Genomic DNA, 19,291 nt, shown 5'->3' with positions numbered 1-19,291 from the left:
ATCTAAAGTCTCACAAGGAAAAATTGTTTTTTATCTCGTTATTTTTGCAATACATATTAGATCAGGTGGCTCCATATCATTTGGACGGTACACAGCTATATATAAATTGTATATTATGAGTGGCTATAAGATAAGATCGTACTGTGGTTAACAATTTCCAAGCCCAGTTTTAATGGTACGTAGAGGAAATTAACGTAACAGTTGTAGAGCAATCATCTAAGTGCTTTCATTGTGAGCATCATTCTAAATGAAGAAACATGTGTAGTCCAACAGCAAATCTAGAAATTAATTATTATTGTAAATATGTAAAAGATTATTTGAGAAGCAAAACTGTTTTAATTTACCGTTTCAATTCTTTATTTAAATAAAACATTACATTTTATAGAGAAATTTAAATCTTGACTAGAAATTGCAATACATTATGTAGAATTAAAGTACAAGTAGATTAAACGTGCGCGTTCGTCAGTCTTTGATTAAAAAAAAAAAAAATTAATGGCACTTGCGAGCAATTTGCTCGAAATATTCTCCAATCCGGGACGCTAATTAGCACGATTTATTGGCAATTAGCAATGTGATAACGGCGTAACTAAGGCAATCAACCGATTATGGAGTTAAATTGAAATCGATGACAGAGTCCGAACACAGGACCGCTCGTGCAAATGATATCGCTTTACACGGCCATATTAATCGTATCCTACCTGTGTCACCACAGCCACACTCACGGTCGCTCTCTCTATATTTTAGTAAGAATATAATTCGACATTCTCAAATATTAGACGCACGTAGCGTTGTGACGCAATGGTGTGCGTAATTATGGACACACGCGCACGCACGTATCCCCGACTTGCTCAAGTTTGAAAAAATGAAAATGTAACAGAGAGAAATGCATAAGTAATGTTAAAGGACACATTAACATAACTTCCTGCCAGGTTAAACGGAATATCACGCGATTCGCCATACATGAGCTCGTATATTTGCTTTTGAGACACGCGAAGTACCGACAGTTTCCGCTGGAAATTTGGCAAGGAGACCGTAATCTTGTTTATCGAGATATTAATAAAGCGCAATCGGTCAATTCGCCGTTGACGTAAATGGTTTTATAAAAATTTATTTTCAACTTTGACAACGGTGTCAATTAAACATTATTTAAAGAAATATATTCCAAGTTCTCCAGTTCACGATTACGATGTCAGTTTACGCGATAAATTGACAATAAGAAGACTGAAAATAAAAACTTTTAATAGAAAAGTTAATAAAAAAATTATTAAAATTTTATTTTTCTCATATATTATTTTCATAATTATGTTTATGTATTTTTCTAAAATACTAATATAATTTTTTTTATCTTGTAATAATTACAGAAAAAATATTTACGATCCAATTTCTTCGTTTATGTATAAAATATTAATTTGATCGCTAATGAGTAGATGTCAGAGATTATAAAAATAATTGCACAAGGCTTTATATTCAATTTTAATCTTAATATTAATATATATTAATATATTCAGTTTTAGTCTTAATACTAACATATAATTGTTTGTGTTTTGATGGACAAGCGTATGGGCATTGATAATGAATCAAATACACAGTTCACTTCCGGCATCTGGTGACGATCGAAACTACACATATTGCGGTATAGGTCAAGGATAAACTGTCATTTTACAGACAACCTCTATAATTCTATTTGTCAAACCGACAGATGATCATAAATCATACTTACCCTTTACATCGCGCACTTAAAGTTTTCTTATTCAAACACACGGATGAAAAAAACTTATGCACGATATGAAAAAAAGTTTACTTTTGAGTAATTTTTGTCACATTTACAAATGAAGATATTACGCGGAATTAAAATCAAAATCCTGAATATTTGAATTTGCTTGAATTAATTATTTCGAAGAAATTCGAAGCTTCACTTACTTTTCAATTCAAGTTGATTCAAGTTAACTCGAGAATGCTTCCTCAATTTATTAGAAATATCAGCGTGCAAAGTGACGAGGCGTTTGATAAACATATCGCTAAAAAAGTGAGCGTCGAGACGGAACCAGTGAGCTGGAAGAGGCTTTAGAAAGGTGTTCCCGTCGTGCGTGTACTATATCGTTTGTTGTTCGATACTCAGTGTATCCGACGCATGTCGCATCGCGGTGTATTAATTATAAATTCAACACTTTTCGTAGCGACATCACTAATGAAAGCTACGCGAGCCGTATTGATCAGACAGAACAGCGCCGCATTAAATTCTAAAATTAACTAAAAGAGACTAAGCTTTAAAGAAGAGACTTTAAAGAAGAACCCCGTTAACGACGTGTGGCGGGAACTTTGCTCGATTTCTATGCACGCGACATGCTACGTGCGCAGCACGTGGCGCAAAGCTCCGTCAGCAAACTGAACAATGAATCATTCGGCTGTAAGTCTCCTCAAAAACTTGTGTTGAAATGTAATTAATGAAGAACGATGTTATCTATAAATTTAATGAAGGGAATAGCAAAATAAGTGGTGAGACGCCTTATCACTAAACGCTATAATTAAATGATTAATAATAATGTGAACGTGATTTATAGGTACTCTCTAAATTGAAATCAGTGCATTATTTACTGAAAGACAATGAATAGACTTGATTTCAATGTACCTAATTATAGCAATCAGTAACAATACACTAATTCCGGTCAGTGACAGCACCCTCTTCTCAATCAGAATCGCCGAAAGATAGTGAATAGTAACTAATGATGACAATTATAAGCACTGCAAATTAATGAAATTTCACTGAATCGGAATTAGAGACTAGGGAAATACTCTAATTTTACTATATTTTATTCTATCAGAATTCTTTTAAAGGAATTTTGAAATATCGTTATTTCGAGATTATTATCATTATAACCCTTTTTTCTTTTATTTTGTTATTTTGCGACGTTATTATATCGTTATTGGAGATTATATCATTACACATATTTCTTCATTACGCGCATTTCGTTTGCAAAAAACTTCGAACGATTAGCTTTCGTAATCTAAAAGGTTGCGTGGTAAATATTTTCTTTATTTAAACCGTCTACGTGAACCAACAAATTATAGTGAATTAAAATTCAGTATGACACCGCTTGATTGCCTGTTTTGCTAAGAAGCAATTTCCGCGACAAAGTTAAAACGATCGCAATTACGAAGTTACATACAATACAAGTTTAACTTTGCACGTGGCTAACTTTATCTCCCGGCGGGGCGCGTACGCGCCCATCCTTGACACTCGATCTTATTACAAAATTATTGTTATCACAACGTCGGGTAATCGATAGGGCCTACCTATCGACTTTATTTTTGAGAGTGCGAAGTTGGGGAATCGAGTTCAAATGTTTTCATGCGGTCGACATTTCGCTTTCCTTTTGAATCACGTCAAATTACCAAGTGAAAATTGCAACGGCGAAAAACGGTGGACGACGATGGACGAACGTAACGTTTACGTGAACCGATCCGGAGACAGGTGAGCGATATTCCGTGCTCGATTATCATATTCGGCCACACGATCCATTCGCAGGGGAGGTAACCTGTCGAGAGATGCGGACGTGACGTTTCGCGAAAGAACGCGAGCAATCGACTTCCCGGTGGACTCAGTCACGGTTCAGCCCGATTTTGCACGGCGCATTATCGCGTTGCGAATCTAACGGAAATGTATCTTCGCACGCGATTTCACTACATCGATTCTTTAGGGGCGTGAAAGGTCGTAATTAATCCCGCTAAGACAGTCGCGACCGTTTCGATGATCGAATGGTCTGATTTCAGTGCAACACTTACAATTATATCAATCAGTGATACATGCACTGCAATAATAATATATTAATTTTGGTCAATGACGTCACTTCTTTTCTAATCGGAATCACTGAAAGACAGTGAATAATTATTAATAATCATAAGTACAGTATGTCAGAAAAGATTTTACTATTTTCAATTTAGAACGTAGAGAATATAATCTACGTCTGTGTTTAATGTTCCCACGTGCTTTATAAATGCATATATACGCGTAGTCGTAAAACATTTGCCGCGGATCGTAAAGTGAGTCAGCGAATATCAATCTGCGAACGACTTCGGAGAAAAATCAAAAGTTTCGCGAAAACTAAATATCTGATTGCTTTAATTGCCGGTGACTGATACCGCACTAAATGCATAATAAATGTATGCATTAACAATGCATCTTGAGGAAAATATGTTGTACATACGCATCACAGATGTTAATTTGTATATAGCACAAGTGCATCTATTATAATTCATGATGAATTCTAATAGAATACATAATAAAGAAATAAACCGGTAAAAACTGTTCGTAGACGAGTTACTGAACAAGTGGGTAAAGAGGTGAATGAGCAGACAGCTGACGAGACAGATGCCGAGAAAGCGCGTGAAGATCGTCGCACGCGGAGGGACACCAGAAGAAGAAGGTTGTGCCGCTGTGGCGAGCAGAGAAAAAGGAGATCTAAATCCAAGAGACGGAGAATCATCTCGCAGAACCCTTTCATCATTTTCTATCTCGAGATGTACTTTAAAACGCCCGGGAAACACATTACAGAAGTCGCCCGGCAGGCCGGCAAGGAGTGGTGCGCTCTGCCTCAAGAAGAGAGGATGAAATACATACGTTTGGCAGAAAAAGAACGGAAAAGACGACGAAGGGGGAAGAAGACAGGACGCAGACGTCAGACGTGGCTGTCCACCTCAATAAAACGACACTTCCGGTCGCCGTTTAAACGCTCCAAAAGAAAAAATCAGTAATAAAAGAATCAAAAAAGGATATCACATGAGAAACGTAGGGAATCAGAAAATCAGCTGTGCCTGATTAAACGATATATTACGAATTTCCGCTTGTTCTTCGAACATACTTGGCCTTGGAATTTTTATTTTATTGCAAAGCTGTAGCACGAAACATTATTGGTAACACATTATTATGTGTACCTCTGGTATACATATATTTTGGGATTTTAAAACATCAAGTTTTGGCTAGAAGTGAAAAAACGTAGTGGAACGATTGTAACGAACACGAACGTAAAATAGAAAGCGCTTAATTATGTGCAATTTGTGAACAATTTTATAAGTTAAATATTTTTAAAACTGTACAATTTGTGATTAACTGTTTACTTCTTTTTTTATATAAATATATTTTTATTTAAAAATTTGAAATGTAAGTGCAACTGCTAATAAAGTAAAATAAAAATGACGAACAGTCTGTAATCGTGTAGGAAGAATACTTACGTACATACGACTTATTAAAATATTTAAAATAATTTGCGTATAAGTCTTTTACGATAGACTAATCAACTACAGACAAATGAATAAATAAGATATAAACAACAGTTAAATATTACGTCGCAATGATAAAAGTACAAGGCTGTATTCAACGCACTTGATCTCTGCAGGTCGAACGAGGTCAAGGTCCCGTGCTGCAACGTATTTTAAGTGCTTCAACGGTAAAATCACATACGATTTTGCTTGTCATAACTTTCCGCGTAAGAACCTGCACGCGAGCATTTGTAAATTGAAACAAATGTTCGGCAACTTTCTAAGCAAATCTTAAAGTCATTCAAAGTCATTAAACCTGCCATCATTTGACAATAAGATGTCAATTACGAGTATTTTGTGAATTTAATCAATTTTTTTTCTTCTTTGATCAAAAAATGCATTGTAATTTAAAAACGTCCGTTATACATGTATAACGTCAACTATTAGACTTTTTAGAATTAAAATTTTTTTTTTTTTCATTATTAAATGCATCTGGTCGATATTTTTGCCGAGGTGCATTTAGAAGTCATAAGCTATATGGTAATATTATCACCGTACCGCATCAATGCAATACGTAATGCACCGGCTTGCCTCGCGCAATGCGTAATCTGCCCACCTCCTGTGGCGCGAACAAAGTTCCACCTCAACCGCATCGGCATTCATTCATTTTCACACGTATACATCACCGCATCATTGAACGCGGATCACCTCCCCGTTCCTCGCGCTCTTTCAGCGGGCTCACTTGCTCGCATATTAACACTCGGCTCGTTTCAAACCCATCGATAACCGTCGTACAGCATTTATGTTGCATCCATCTTTCATATGAACTTACAGCATTTATGTTATATCCATCTTTTATGTGAACTTTGCCTCTATGTAATCTAGCTATGTAATCTACGTCCGGTTTATCGCGGATGAGTGATGGATCGTAGCAAAAAATTTACCAATCCGTCAATATCCATTAGCAATTTAGACAACTTTACTTTGCTGAATAGTAAAAAGTTTGGTTCAGGAAAGAGAAAATTAACTACGAACCAAGTTGTTAATGAAAAATGCATCTTTGATCTTTCTTTTATTCAAACTCGACGAACTTCCCTGATAATAATTGTCTTAGAATCGCATTTTTGGATCATTAATGTCGAGATTCTCGTCAGTATTTTCTAGCACAGAGTCCGTCCGATTTATCTTCCTCGCACCCCGGAAGATATCAACTTTACTTCATCACTCATATTAGGCGTGAGCTTTCTGATCACAATTTCTCCAGCATCCCCCTTGAACTCCGAAGTCAATGGCCCCGTTCTATCGCGCGATTCTAGGTGCGCAGAGTGGGACTTACCGTGCGGAGGAATGATACGTCGTCCTGCTCGGAGCCACCCTCGCTGTCGGCCATCCTTTCGGCGCGCTTCCACGCGACGGGCCTCCTCCGTCTGCGTCACCCCTGCGCGCTCGTGCGTGCGTGCGCGTACGCGGGTGTGCGTGCGAGTCTCGCGTGTCAGTTTATGATGTCCGAGGCACCCTTGTCGTTGCTCGAAGCGGACGCGGTAGTCATGCACGGTTCCGCGTGGACGGCATGCTCACGTTACGGGCTCCCGGCCTCTTTGCCTCGTCGAGAACGACGTCGACGACGACGGTGGGGTCGACGTCGGAGGGTTGAACCGTCGTAGGGTACCGACGATCACCCACTGATCGGATAGCACCCAGACCAGACCACTCGCCGACGTCCCTCGCGCAAGCGCCTGACACCTTCAATCAAATTCCGCATGCTCGAGATTCCATATAACGCGAAAAATCTCACGTTATGTGTTACACGGTTTTCACGTTACGCAGCCGTTCGTCTATTGTGAAATATTGTTAGATGGTTTTGCTTTCTTCCTTTTTCAAATAAATATCAATAACGAACAGGGATAGAGGCGGTTTAGGAGGTAGAATAAAAAACGCGCGTCGCAAATGTAAGTACTGTGTTATGATTATTTAAAGCTTTATGCTTTTTTTCAAATGCTGTGAAAATGGCTTTTCTCGTTTGACAGTTTTATATATTTTAGCTTTTTAATTAAAGAAAAAAATCTTGGCTTTTTATATTATCTGAATCTGCATCAGTCTTCGCAAACAGAGTAATGTTATGTTATTTGCAAACATTCTCGATTATTAATGTCAGTGCGTGTTATTAAAATTCTAAATAGCAGATGACGAGACACACGTGTATTTCAGCAATTTTGCAGCCGCGTAAAAATAGTTTCGAGCACAAACACATCTCTTATTTCACCGACGGACGCAAAGGCGAGGGTTCATGAGTGAGTCATGAGTGAGTGCTCCGTCAGATTACGTTACGGAATTAGAAAGTATCTTGGATTACGGGAGCAGTTGGAAAATGACACAATTAGAGTATCGAGTTCAAAACTAACTCGATTCAGTTTGCTTATGTTGTGAGTATAAAAAGCACAAGTTTGTTATCAATACATTGAACAAGATACGCAAGGTGTAAATTAATAATATTATCAAACGCTTTATTTCAAACAGGAGTCTTTGCACCGAATTAAATTCTGCCCTTTCGATTTAACAATATAATTGTGATAAACTTTTTAAAATTAGTTTTTAATAATGTCGTGACGTATATATCTTATGCCTCTCTTTGATTTCCGTTGCGATGAATGAATCGCACACAATCACACAAAACGAAAATAATTCTATGATAAACAGAGTATAATGGTCTATAAAAAATTTTGTTATAATAAATATAATAAATAATAATGTTTTAAATTCTGAAAAGAATGACAAATCAAAGTCTTAGAATGCTATGTTTCATTTCTTTTCGTGAAATCAGTGTCGTATACCAACGCGGTAGTCGACCTAGAAATCAAAGTGAAGTATGCAAATCTATTGGATACGTTTCTCATTATATCTCGTTTATATTTTTATTCGGAAAATGAAACATTTTTAGCTCTCTTTCTCTTCTTGACAGTTGTATAATAAAAAAGACTCGTTTGATAGCAGCAATGCAATGCAGCAATGCAACGACACAAAATTACGCCTGGTTGATTTTACCTTCTCTGAGAATCTATTCCTAGCAACGCGGCAGAAATAGATGCAACCGCGATGGTTTACCGAAATATCCCCATAAGCTCAGCGAGGCTCGCCTCCCTATTATCACGTTTAATGTGTTAATCGAAGGTTAAGGATATATATTTCTCGAAAAACACGTGCTAATGTTTGTGTTCGCAAAAATTTGTTTAATTGTATAGTAGTAGTAATCGCGTTAACGGTGGATGTCTACTCGCAGTAAAATTGCTTCAGGATGAATTAAATAAAAATTTCATAGAAAGTCGATAAAAACTCTACCGTGTTCTAACATGAGTTCTATTAATATTTCTTGTATCTTCATCCGTTCGTCGCGGTATTGAACATTTTACGTCGGAAACGATTTATTGATTCTCTGAAATATTATTTCACAGTGATATCACAAAATAGCACCAAAATAACCAATACACTAAGAAAAGAGTTAAAATATTAGCAAGCAATTGTAACTCGTTTTTGTCGTCAATATATTTATTGACTATAAAAAAATTGTGATTGCACTGACAAAATATACATTTCTGTAAAGTATGTCTCATTTTACTTATTAATTAATTTATTTGCTAGAAACACAATTTTATTTTTTCATATTTAAATCGAGATTTATGTCAGTAAAATAATTTGATTTATAGTATGTAAATTTATTTCAGTCAAATAAATTTTTGTTTAAATACAGCGAGATAAAATTTTATTCCTAACAAAATAAACCATTTAATAAGAAAAATGAAACGTATTTCACAAAAATAAATATTTCGTTATTAAAATTATTTTTTTTTATAATGAGAAATATCAAAGAAAACGTCATAAGTAATATTTTCTTGTTAATATTGTGAGTTTTTATTCTTAGTGTAGCAAAATGATAATTTCTACTTTAAAATTTTGATTGAATATGAAAATGTAGTAATTGAATTTGTCAAGAAAAAACTACAATATGTTTCTTGAATCAATTTAAAATTAATACGTTCCAATGACAGTTGAAGAGTATCCCGTAGACACATTTATGACGTCTTTCTGGCAATGCTATTCCAGAAAATGTCATTGCATAAGAATATAAAATCGAATTTCTATTTTTAAAATGGCTAAATTTAAAATTGCGTGAAAATGCGAAACGTAGAAAAACGCAAATTTAATAAAGCTTCTGCCAACAAGTAATTAAGCATTCTACCAACATTCATTTAATCAAGCATGGCTTTAAAATTTAATTTAATAATTGTGTAGCGTGCATTAAAGCTACAGCAGGGGATCACTTTCGTATATGATATTTCTTTCATGGTATTCCAAGTTCATCGTGCAGTAGTCACATTTTATAATACGATCCCTGGAAACTACTCCACAAAATTAATTAATTAGTTAAGAAAACTGAATTTTTATCACGTAAAAAAAACACAACGATCTTCCAGAAGCACGTCATTCAAAGTATCACGCACGCACACACATCGTCATACACACACATACACACACATACACGCGCCCTATATACAATAGGGTGCAACCGGTGGTTTCGTTCTCGAAGTCCACATGCGCGTGTCCGTGAATGATAAGTGAAATTAATCGCGACGATTCACCTCGAGAGGACTCACCTCGGGCTAACGTTTCACTTTTCGTTTCACAAATCGACGAACTCTCGTCTCGCTTAGAGAATTCGCAAACGCACGCACGACAAACGCACCACCACCGCGCGAGGGGGTGCAAGGGATCCGTATATTTCGCGTTTCGAAGGGTTTTCGCCCGGGGTTCCGAGCCTCCTGCTTTTCTGATCGCGTAAGATCGGGCCCCCGCGACGAAATATCTGTCGGAGCTCGCGGAGCTGTGCCGAGCCGAGCGGAGCGACGGCTATTTTCAGCCTCGAGCCGAGAGAACCGCGCCGCACCGCTCCGCTCGCTGAGGAAATCTCGCGACGTCGGCGTCACCTGAGGGCTGTCAGTGACTCTTCAACTAATACGCAATAAATTCAAATATAAAAATAATTTTTAAACAAAATAATTCTATTACCTGATGTTGTTCCACCATTCGTTCTTTTATTTTTTAATAAAAATTTTTTTCTAAATGGTAATAAATTATAACTCTTATGAATAAATCAAAAGTATAAATTTAAATGCCTTTACAGCCACCACTGATATTCAGGCGTTAATTTACAATAAGTCTTAGAGAATTAATTCACAATAACGCATAAAAAAATTTTTTTTGGTATCGTCACATAAAGTAACAAAGGTCTGTGACTGCGATGTAAAGCTCTTGACAAATTTGCAATAATACATTAAGAAGAAGAAAGCCAAAATATTAACAAACAAATATTTTTTGTGACTTTTCTTTGCTATTCATTAATTGTAAAAAAAAATTGTTGGTGATGACAAAATATATATTTCTGTGAAATACATCTCATTTTACTAAAATATAACTTATTTTACTTATTAATTAATTAATTTTCTAGGAATAACATTTTATTTTACATTTTATTTAATAAATGTTTATTTTAATGAGTTTATTATGTCTCTCAGATAAATTTTTAAAGTATCTTTTTTTTTATTGTAAATGTAACAATATGAAATTATTATAACACTTGAACCTTTGACATTTTTAAAATAATTATTATTTATTAAAGTAAATTTTTCACTATTGCATATTATATTGTATTTGTCACAGAATTGTTTTCAATTTGTTACGATTTGTGAATACAATATATATTATGTAAGAAATTATTTACATGCATATGTATTACACATATTTCCACAAAATAATTTATTACGAATTTATTAATAAATTAATTTTATATATTAAATTTATATATTTTTAACACAAATAAATACGTATTGTATCGAATTAAAATTTTGAATTTAATGCAAAAGCTATCGCGCAAAATTGTTAAATAATTTGGCAATATTCGGTTTATAACATTCTCAAATTTCAAAGAATGACTATTATAATCTTGTATCTCGTTTTTGTTGCCACGTTGATCCTTGCCAAGTTTTCCAACGTAACGTATCATTGTCACCGACACACGCGACAGCATAGATCCTTTGAGAAGTAAATAAAGCACTATGTCTATACATTGCGTGCTATGTAATATATTATTTGTTAACAAATAAAAATATTATAGAGTTATCTCTCGTCAAAGTTTGCATATTTACTTGCCATTAAAAACTGTTAATTGATAAACTAACAACTGATAAACGGTTGACAATTGTCTATCGAGAAGTTACAAATTTTTTTAACATCATATTGTTTTACGAGTTACGTGACTGTCTTTGAATTTGCCGCCACCGATTTCTCGAATGCGCAGAAGCTAACGTGACAGAAGCAGCTGACTCGCTGACTGGAGTCGCATTGGTTGCATTGTCGCGTAGTCAGCTGTACTTTATTGTTTTAGCTGTTAGGTTAACGTCCCGTTAATTAACGAAGTAATGTTGGGGAAAATAAAAACGAAGCAAGAGAAAAGCGGAGGTAAGTGACGAAAATTATCTTGAAAATAAATGCAACCGCAGCAAATGTGAGAAAGTCGACAAATATCGTACAGGTTCTTTTGAGAGGTTATGTTTATTATATATTTATTTAAACGCAACAGCGCGTGTAGAACAAAATCAGTTGTAGTTTGTTTATTTCCGTGAAGTAACAAAAAACTAACTCGTCACGATCGACGAGTCTTAATTTATTTTTTGAGGTTTCACAGAAGTTTCTGTTTTTACATCAATAGAACATTAATTACTAATCACTGACTAAAGTACGGGTATCAAGTACAATTTGCATATTGCAGAGATCATCGCATATAGCGAAACGGCGGTTGCAAACAATGCCGCGGTTGTAGAATATTGTAAGATCTCGATGGCAGCTCTGTCGGGTGGTACAGCTGGACTGCTAGGATTGACTGGGTTGTATGGGTTTGGATTTTACATCTTTGCCGTTTTCGGATTATGGGTAAGAGCATCGTGGTAGTATTAACAACAATTGTATGTAATGTCACAAGCGTATCTTTTTAGGCGATGCTATTGATGAAGGCTGGTGGCCAGTGGAGGAAATATTTCATTAGCAGACGGCATCTCTTAACCAGCGGGTTCTTTGGGGGGCTTTGCGTATCCTTTAGAATCTTTTTTAAGGAATGATCTTTAGTTTTTTCAGAGGCTGATCTATGTTTTTTCCTTAACAATTATAACAACTTTTTACAGACATACGTATTATTCTGGACGTATCCTTTTTCACAATACAAATGATAGAAATATCTAGTAGCAAACTGATGTTATTTATCAACATTTTGATGGTGTTTTGACGTTAAAATGATGACATATAGCGTCAATTTGCTACTTGGGATATTTTTGTAGAAGCACAATATAAGTCATAAAGATTTCTTATAGATTATTTTATTAGTATTAGATTTATTGCTATAAATTTCTTCATGTTTGTGATCAGATTTTTATATGGAATGGTTCACGTCTATTGAGCAGGAAAAGGGCAGACGCCTTGCAGCAGATGTGACGTCACACAATTATTTAAATACGTGAAATTGCGTAATTATTATCATAAGCCAGTCATTGTATTTATATTATTTAAGTTTTTCTCGAATATATTGACCAAAATAAACGTGAAGCGTTCACGTGATGTTATACAAGTATGTCGATATGTATATAGAATACACTTTTCATTAAAACATTTGCAGCATTTATTATTCAATATTAAAAGTAGAAAGTAGAAAGACAATACAAAAGCCAGTGCAATACGGATATTATATGGGAGTCATTCTTTATTGTGGATGTATGATATATATAGATATATATATTTGCATAATAAATTATTAATTAGTAAATTACAGTTGTTTTATAAAGACTGTTGGTAACCAATATACATATACATGCAACGGCTGCAAACTCATTATAAATTAATCATTTTAATTAATAATTAATATTTTTTATCACCTTCACTGAAACAAAACACATTTATTCGTGGAGTAATATTTCTTTTTTAAATATCGTCGAACGATGAACATTTTAAGCGCTTTGACGACTTTCTTCTTGCTAGATACAATTTATAATAATTTCTTGCATTTTATATTTTTATTTACTGTACATGATTATTTTTGCATACATTTTTTGATACTCTAAAGCAAAAAAATCTCACGCACTAAGAAAAAAAAACAAATTGATATACAACTTCCGTTAGTTTGTACTTGACATGCTCACATTTTCTACTTCAGTGTTTTTAACGCTTTTATCCATTCGCTAGCGAACACTCGCTACAAAAACGGAAACCTATGTTCGTATATTATTAAATAAGACTCAAATCGTGCCCTACAGTTCTTAATTGTACATATAGCTTACTTTGATGTATGTTAAATTTAACTCACGGGAAAAACTGGATTTCGGCAGTGAAAGTCAGTTGCATTATACGAATATACTTAACACAGAGACGAGTAATAGTTCTTGCGAACTGACGGATAAAATTCCTATCGAAACAACGTCACGACTTCGCTGAATTTAAATGCATATCTCAGATTTTCGTCTCGGCAGTTTGTTCATGCTCTCCGGCTTCCTCTCGACAGACCTCGGTTGTGATCTCGAGGGGCTTTCCGGTTTCCAAACCCTCCAGTCTCCTTTCTTCGTCCATCTTATCTAGCTCCGCTTTGCTTAAGTGATAAACTATACCAGCTCCGTAACCGTCGCCCAAAACGTTGATCGAGGTTCTGATTCGATCCCTAGAAGCAAAGCAATTAATATTACTCTTAGCTCTAATTTTACCGAATAATAGAAAGCAAGTAAAACTTACAACATCCAATCGATAGCAAATAATAGGGAGACGTCGTCCGTAGGGAGACCCAAGGCAGTTAGCACCAACAACATGGTGACCAAAGCTGCGCTAGGAATACTTGCTGCTCCAACACTTGCCAAAGTAGCCGTAAGACTGTAAAAAGAGCAAATCTTGAAGTAAGAAACTCAAATTCTTTTAAATTAAAAAATTAGATGTATTAAGATCCTTTCTTTCGATTATAATTTAAAATAGTTTGTGAAATAACTAGCAGTTTAGGAAAAAAAAAGTACAATAAGTAACAATTGAAAAAAAAATTCTATTTACCTGACGGTAATGACTTCAACAAATCCCAATGAGATTCCATTCAATTGTGCGATGAAGATCGCGGCCACAGCTTCATAAAGAGCTGTGCCATCCATATTTACAGTGGCACCGACCGCAACAACAAAGCGTGTCACTCGTGGATCGATTTTATTGTTTTCTTCGAGACAACGAAAAGTCAAAGGCAAGGTCGCCGCGCTATAAAGCCATTATATCGATTGTGTCATTGCTATTACCTCATTACTTAAATATATTAGGCTACGTTCCGTTTCACGCATAATACGCATGGTACATCATTTTATCCTTGCAATTCCTTAAATATTAAACAAGGACGAAATGATACATCATGCGTAAAACGGAATATAGCCTTAGTCATGCCAGAAAGTTGAATTTTATATAAAATTAATTACACGAATGTATAAATCGATATGATGCTATGATTTTTGAAATAGTTTTGACATTATCTCTCAATGAACTAATCCTTGAATCAAGTTCACGAATAGAACAGTTTGCTAAAGTACCTAAAAATTTAACTAGATGCAGATGTACAAGTAGTTTTATTAGACTATCAAAATAATTATGTAGAACGCTCAAACTTGCTGGAATGTTAAAACTTCTTACAGCATTGTTCATCATGCTTGAAAGTTCTTCATAATTACTTTAATAATCTAGCAATATTATTCTCAGATCCTTTAGATACTTCAGCAAAACTCTTCTTTCTGTACTTAAAATAATGACTGCGAGAAGTTTATGACTATAAGTTTAAAAATATTTTAAAAAATGTTTTTACATAATATTTGTGAGCATTGATTGAACGATTACCTTGAAGCGGTTCCCAGCGCCGTTACCCAGGCTTGCATCATGCCTCTGAAGAACACCGCTGGGTTCTTTCGAGTTATAAACCAGTAGATTAGTGGCAGCGTGATGATTGCGTGGATCATTAGGCCTAGTATAACTGTCACCATGTACAGACCTAACATCTGAGCGGTTGCCGCCAAATTCGCGATCGACATGATTTTTCCAGCTATCAGACACATAATTCCGAAAGGAGAATACCTGCAGCGATTGCCAATTGCATTGTCGTAAAAGGAAAAGTAAATCAGAAGAGAAAAAAATTGTATTCTCCCGCTTTAAGTTTTAAATAGTATATCAAATCGATATTCGTATCTTTATGGATTTATATATATACTCCAGATACTTAAAAATAAAATTAAATAATATGTATAATTAATTATTTCCGTGAACAATATGAACATAAATGATTTATTTGTATTATTCCATACCAGACGACGACAATCGTGACGAGTTTCATGATAATATCGTTCAACACCACAAAAAAATCCACCATTAGTTGGCCGCGTGGTCCAATCTGGCCCGCGAGCACGCCGAAGATGATGCAAAACACAATCATCCCCATCACGTTCGTGCCGTCTTTGTAAACCAAGGCCGGCTCCAATATATATTCGGTTTGATTCATGCTGCCGCTGATTACGACCACCTTTTTCTTCACGTAGGAGGTCTGAACCTGCTGGAAGCATGCTTGCACCAGGTTCTCTGGCACCATATTTCTGAGAACGAAAGATTACGAAGGATTTCGGGCACGAAATTGTGGGCCGGGTGTGCCATAGAAGTTGCTTTTCCATACCGAATTATGTCGAGAATTGCGTCTACAGTGGAGACCTTCGTCTCCTCGGCCCTCACCACCGCCGCGACCGAAGTTTTGATCTGCGGATTACCCGGATGAATCATTAGCACCATCGCGATGCCTACTATAGCGGCGAGAATAGTCGTTATCGAGTAGTAAGTTAAAGCTCTGAATCCTATCCTTCCTGATCTTTGAACGTCCAGCTGTGCCATTCCTGAAATAATCAAGTGATCGTTCATACATCGATGAAAGAGGGAAGATACAGACAAAAATCGCGAAAAGTTTTAAATATAATACTTCCATTACTCCAATTACGAAAAGCTGGCATTCAAATTTAACTCTTCGCGTTTTTAATATTTACTTTAATATATTTAATAATTGGGTTTCATCTTCTCTTCTTTCTTTCTAGCGTATATGATTCATTGTCTATTCAAGATTAAACGAATTGTCGGCGTTCATATAATTACCGGAAATTAACGATGAGATGATGAGTGGCAGGATAAACATCTTCAGCATCCGCATAAGAAGCTCTCCCGGGAAGCTGACGAGGGTTATAGATTGCGGCGTGAGATTGGCCAATCGACCCAGAAACCCGAGACCCAGACCCATCAAAACTCCAGCGATGGTCAGTACCAAAAGCATGTTACTTCCCATCCATTCTATCACCTATATTTCCCACACAACGCGCAATAAAATTTAATAAGCCCCTAACGCACACTGATTGTGAGTAACATTTTTCTTCTAAAAAAAAAAAATAAGACTTCACGAGATTAACCGTAAGCACAATGTCTCCAATCGTCGTTCATCGCGAAACTAATCGAAGAATTAAAATGAGAGTGATACTGAAGGAGAAAGCGCACTTGAAATTTTATCAACGTTACCATAAACTCGATCCTCGAAAAAGTTTACTGACCATCTGTAACCTGTCGAGCGCCATCACTTTGTGCTGCGCTTTGGCCTCGACCTCTTCCTCGGACGTCATCTTCTCGATCTCCTCTACGCACGACCTGGAAGATATTCCAGGTGAGAAGCGGCTCGAATTTTTTGGTAAAAGCGTAAGAAATCTTTTACGTGTGACCGCCGCTCTCCTTCGTCTCCGACGAGGTACCACGGAGAGCCGCAACCGCGCCGGAAATACGTTGCCCCAAAGACATCCTTCAGGCTTCAAGGGCACGTCGCTTCAAGACTTTAGGTGAGACGTAGCACGAGGAACGTCGGGATAGGCCTTGCGAGTCTTCATCCCGCGGCCTTCGTAACTGCGCTATGCCTTTCCACGATACGAATCATCTTGATTTTATTCAGACACTGAGACGACGTCCATAATTTTTCTGGTTACCAAGTGTGGAAGAAACGTGTGTATTATTTTTCTCGCGTGTGATTATATTTCTCGCGTAAGTTTGTCTGTGTGGGGAATTGTTAAGGAATAAAATTACTTCTGTGTTAATGCAATTAAATTATCTAGAGCTTTACAGCATTAATAACTAAAGAGATATTCTATTTTTAATTTTTTTTCTTTCTTCAGCTTTTCGGGGTCAAACTTGAAGAAAGTGGGAAGTTTGGAATTTAAAATGCTTCCAATGTCATAGGAGAAAAAATGCTTATGAAAATCCGCGATTATCTCCCTGGATTTTCAGGATTTCCTCCACTTCGCTTCCTCCTCTTCGCGTTCTCCAGAAAATCAAACTCGGCGAGGAAACACCTCTTCTCGCGAACGATTATCGAGGCACGTGCGAACCGTTCGATAGCGCATCGCGACACACGACGATCCTTTCGCGCGAATCACTGGAAACCGTCAGGGCGGGCTGCACAAGCATTGTGCACGGTGAACCGAATGCTGGCCCCCCACGATGACCCGGGGGGGATGACGACGGGCTAAGGCCCCGAAGGAGGTCACAACCGATTTATTACGTTCAGGATCATTGCACCGCGTCAGTTGCGGGCGCGAGTGACATCCGCAGAGCGGTTCCGACGTGCTTTTCGCGCGCGCGATCGACTGATCCGAGAGATCGGATAGATCTGCCGCCTCGCCGGTGGGCTAGGTATCGCGCCGCGGCGTTGAGATCTGCCTGCAATCAGGCCGATAATGTGCCCCATCCAGGAAGTTGATTAGTGCGCGCGTCGGGGGAGGGCCCCGGGGAGACGAAAGGCGCGCACCGAAAGAGGTAAAGGGGGACGGTACCGAGCAGATGAACGGAGATGTGTCGCGAGGAGAAAGAGAGACCGGTAGATCACAGGAAGAAGGCACTCATCGCGACGGGTCGCACGGCACCGAATAATAAACGCCGAAGGGAGCAAAAATGCCGCTGCCCGATTCGTTTCGCAGAAACCGCTGGCGAACATAAGGCATGCTAGATTGAGGGTAGAGGAAATCAAACGAGAGCGAGATGAGAGGAATATCTTTGATGATGATATGGGACCGTGAAGAATATTATCTCGTAACGCGTAAGAGCTTATATCAAAATCCAGAAGATGTTGGAATATTTTATCTATCAATGATGACGAAATAAATATAATTAACTTAATATTGTATAGTATATAAGTGAAATAATAATAAAATTTGATAATTGCATTTTATAAAAAATATGACAATACAAAGACAAATGTTTTATATTATTAATATAGGTTTTATATTTTTTTAAAAATTATAAAGTATGCATTATTAGTTAGTAATGTTAAGCCCGGTTTTTCATTATCTAGTTAACTTATAGTTAAACTTAATTTAAAGTTTTAGCCAATAAGCTTCGCCTATGGCATCATCATAGATGAAGTCCATTGAGTAAAACATCAGGTAAAATTTAACCATCAGTTAATCAGATAATGAAAAACCGAGCTTTAGTAGTATACATACATATATGTATACATGATATTGTAAAATCCCTTTCAAATTGTCGTTATCAAAATTAAATTAAAAAGAAAAGCTAAAGAATTGCTTGATATAATTCGATACATTTTAATTAAAATCTTTAGCTCCTCTTTTTGTTTATATATATTTTTTATTACTTGAACTGTATTATTGACCAAAATTATATACGTCTAAAATCCAAATAAGATATTTTAACAATGCCTAAAAAGCATTATGAATCGGAATATAAGACATCTTGAAGCCATCATACAGATGTCTTCCGTAAGACAACTTTGAAATTTTAGAACACTTCTTAGATATGACTTCGAGACGTCATAATGTTCTCCGTAATTTTATTGTGAGAAACGTGTATTATAATTAATTACATTTTACTCAGCTTTCGCAAGAATATTTCGGTCATCGGC

The 19,291-nt window shown here is 36.4% G+C and overlaps 3 protein-coding genes across 21 annotated transcripts in view; 1 reads left to right on the top strand and 2 right to left on the bottom strand.

Annotated features, from left to right (window-relative positions):
• The window catches only part of LOC105195231 (ryanodine receptor), a 42,338-nt gene extending 32,199 nt beyond the window's left edge, over positions 1–10,139 (bottom strand). For 10 of the 18 annotated variants that reach the window (XM_039449128.1, XM_039449120.1, XM_039449122.1 and 7 more), the window contains exon 1: positions 6,593–6,646. In XM_039449128.1, coding sequence (XP_039305062.1) covers positions 6,593–6,646 — 54 coding nt within the window. Of the gene's footprint in view, positions 1–6,592; positions 7,000–9,905 lie in introns of those variants that run through there. The other 8 variants (XM_039449130.1, XM_039449131.1, XM_039449137.1 and 5 more) reach the window with 1 other exon arrangement.
• Positions 10,140–11,614: 1,475 nt separating this feature from the next.
• Positions 11,615–12,977, top strand: LOC105195228 (ER membrane protein complex subunit 6). Of its 2 annotated transcripts, XM_011160579.3 has the most exons (5): positions 11,615–11,766; positions 12,077–12,237; positions 12,300–12,392; positions 12,486–12,505; positions 12,727–12,977. In XM_011160579.3, exons 1-5 carry the CDS (start codon positions 11,727–11,729, stop codon positions 12,755–12,757), a joined length of 345 nt encoding a protein of 114 aa, XP_011158881.1. In that variant the 5' UTR covers positions 11,615–11,726; the 3' UTR covers positions 12,758–12,977. The 2 variants fall into 2 exon arrangements, with proteins under 2 accessions (XP_011158881.1, XP_039305110.1); XM_039449176.1 differs by lacking the exon at positions 12,486–12,505.
• A 92-nt stretch (positions 12,978–13,069) lies between these two features.
• LOC105195225 (excitatory amino acid transporter) lies at positions 13,070–18,057 on the bottom strand. The gene is made up of 9 exons (XM_011160562.3): positions 17,096–18,057; positions 16,938–17,031; positions 16,492–16,690; positions 16,025–16,238; positions 15,663–15,947; positions 15,202–15,435; positions 14,383–14,577; positions 14,077–14,211; positions 13,070–14,005 (listed from the first exon to the last, which is right to left on the bottom strand). Exons 1-9 carry the CDS (start codon positions 17,176–17,178, stop codon positions 13,801–13,803), a joined length of 1,644 nt encoding a protein of 547 aa, XP_011158864.1. The 5' UTR covers positions 17,179–18,057; the 3' UTR covers positions 13,070–13,800.
• Between the last annotated feature and the right edge of the window lie 1,234 nt (positions 18,058–19,291).

The sequence above is a fragment of the Solenopsis invicta genome, chromosome 5, assembly GCF_016802725.1.
Source record: "Solenopsis invicta isolate M01_SB chromosome 5, UNIL_Sinv_3.0, whole genome shotgun sequence".
NCBI classification, from domain to species: Eukaryota; Metazoa; Arthropoda; class Insecta; order Hymenoptera; family Formicidae; genus Solenopsis; species Solenopsis invicta.
The sequence above is the reverse complement of the archived record's forward strand: the minus strand, read 5'-3'. Positions and strand labels throughout refer to the sequence as shown.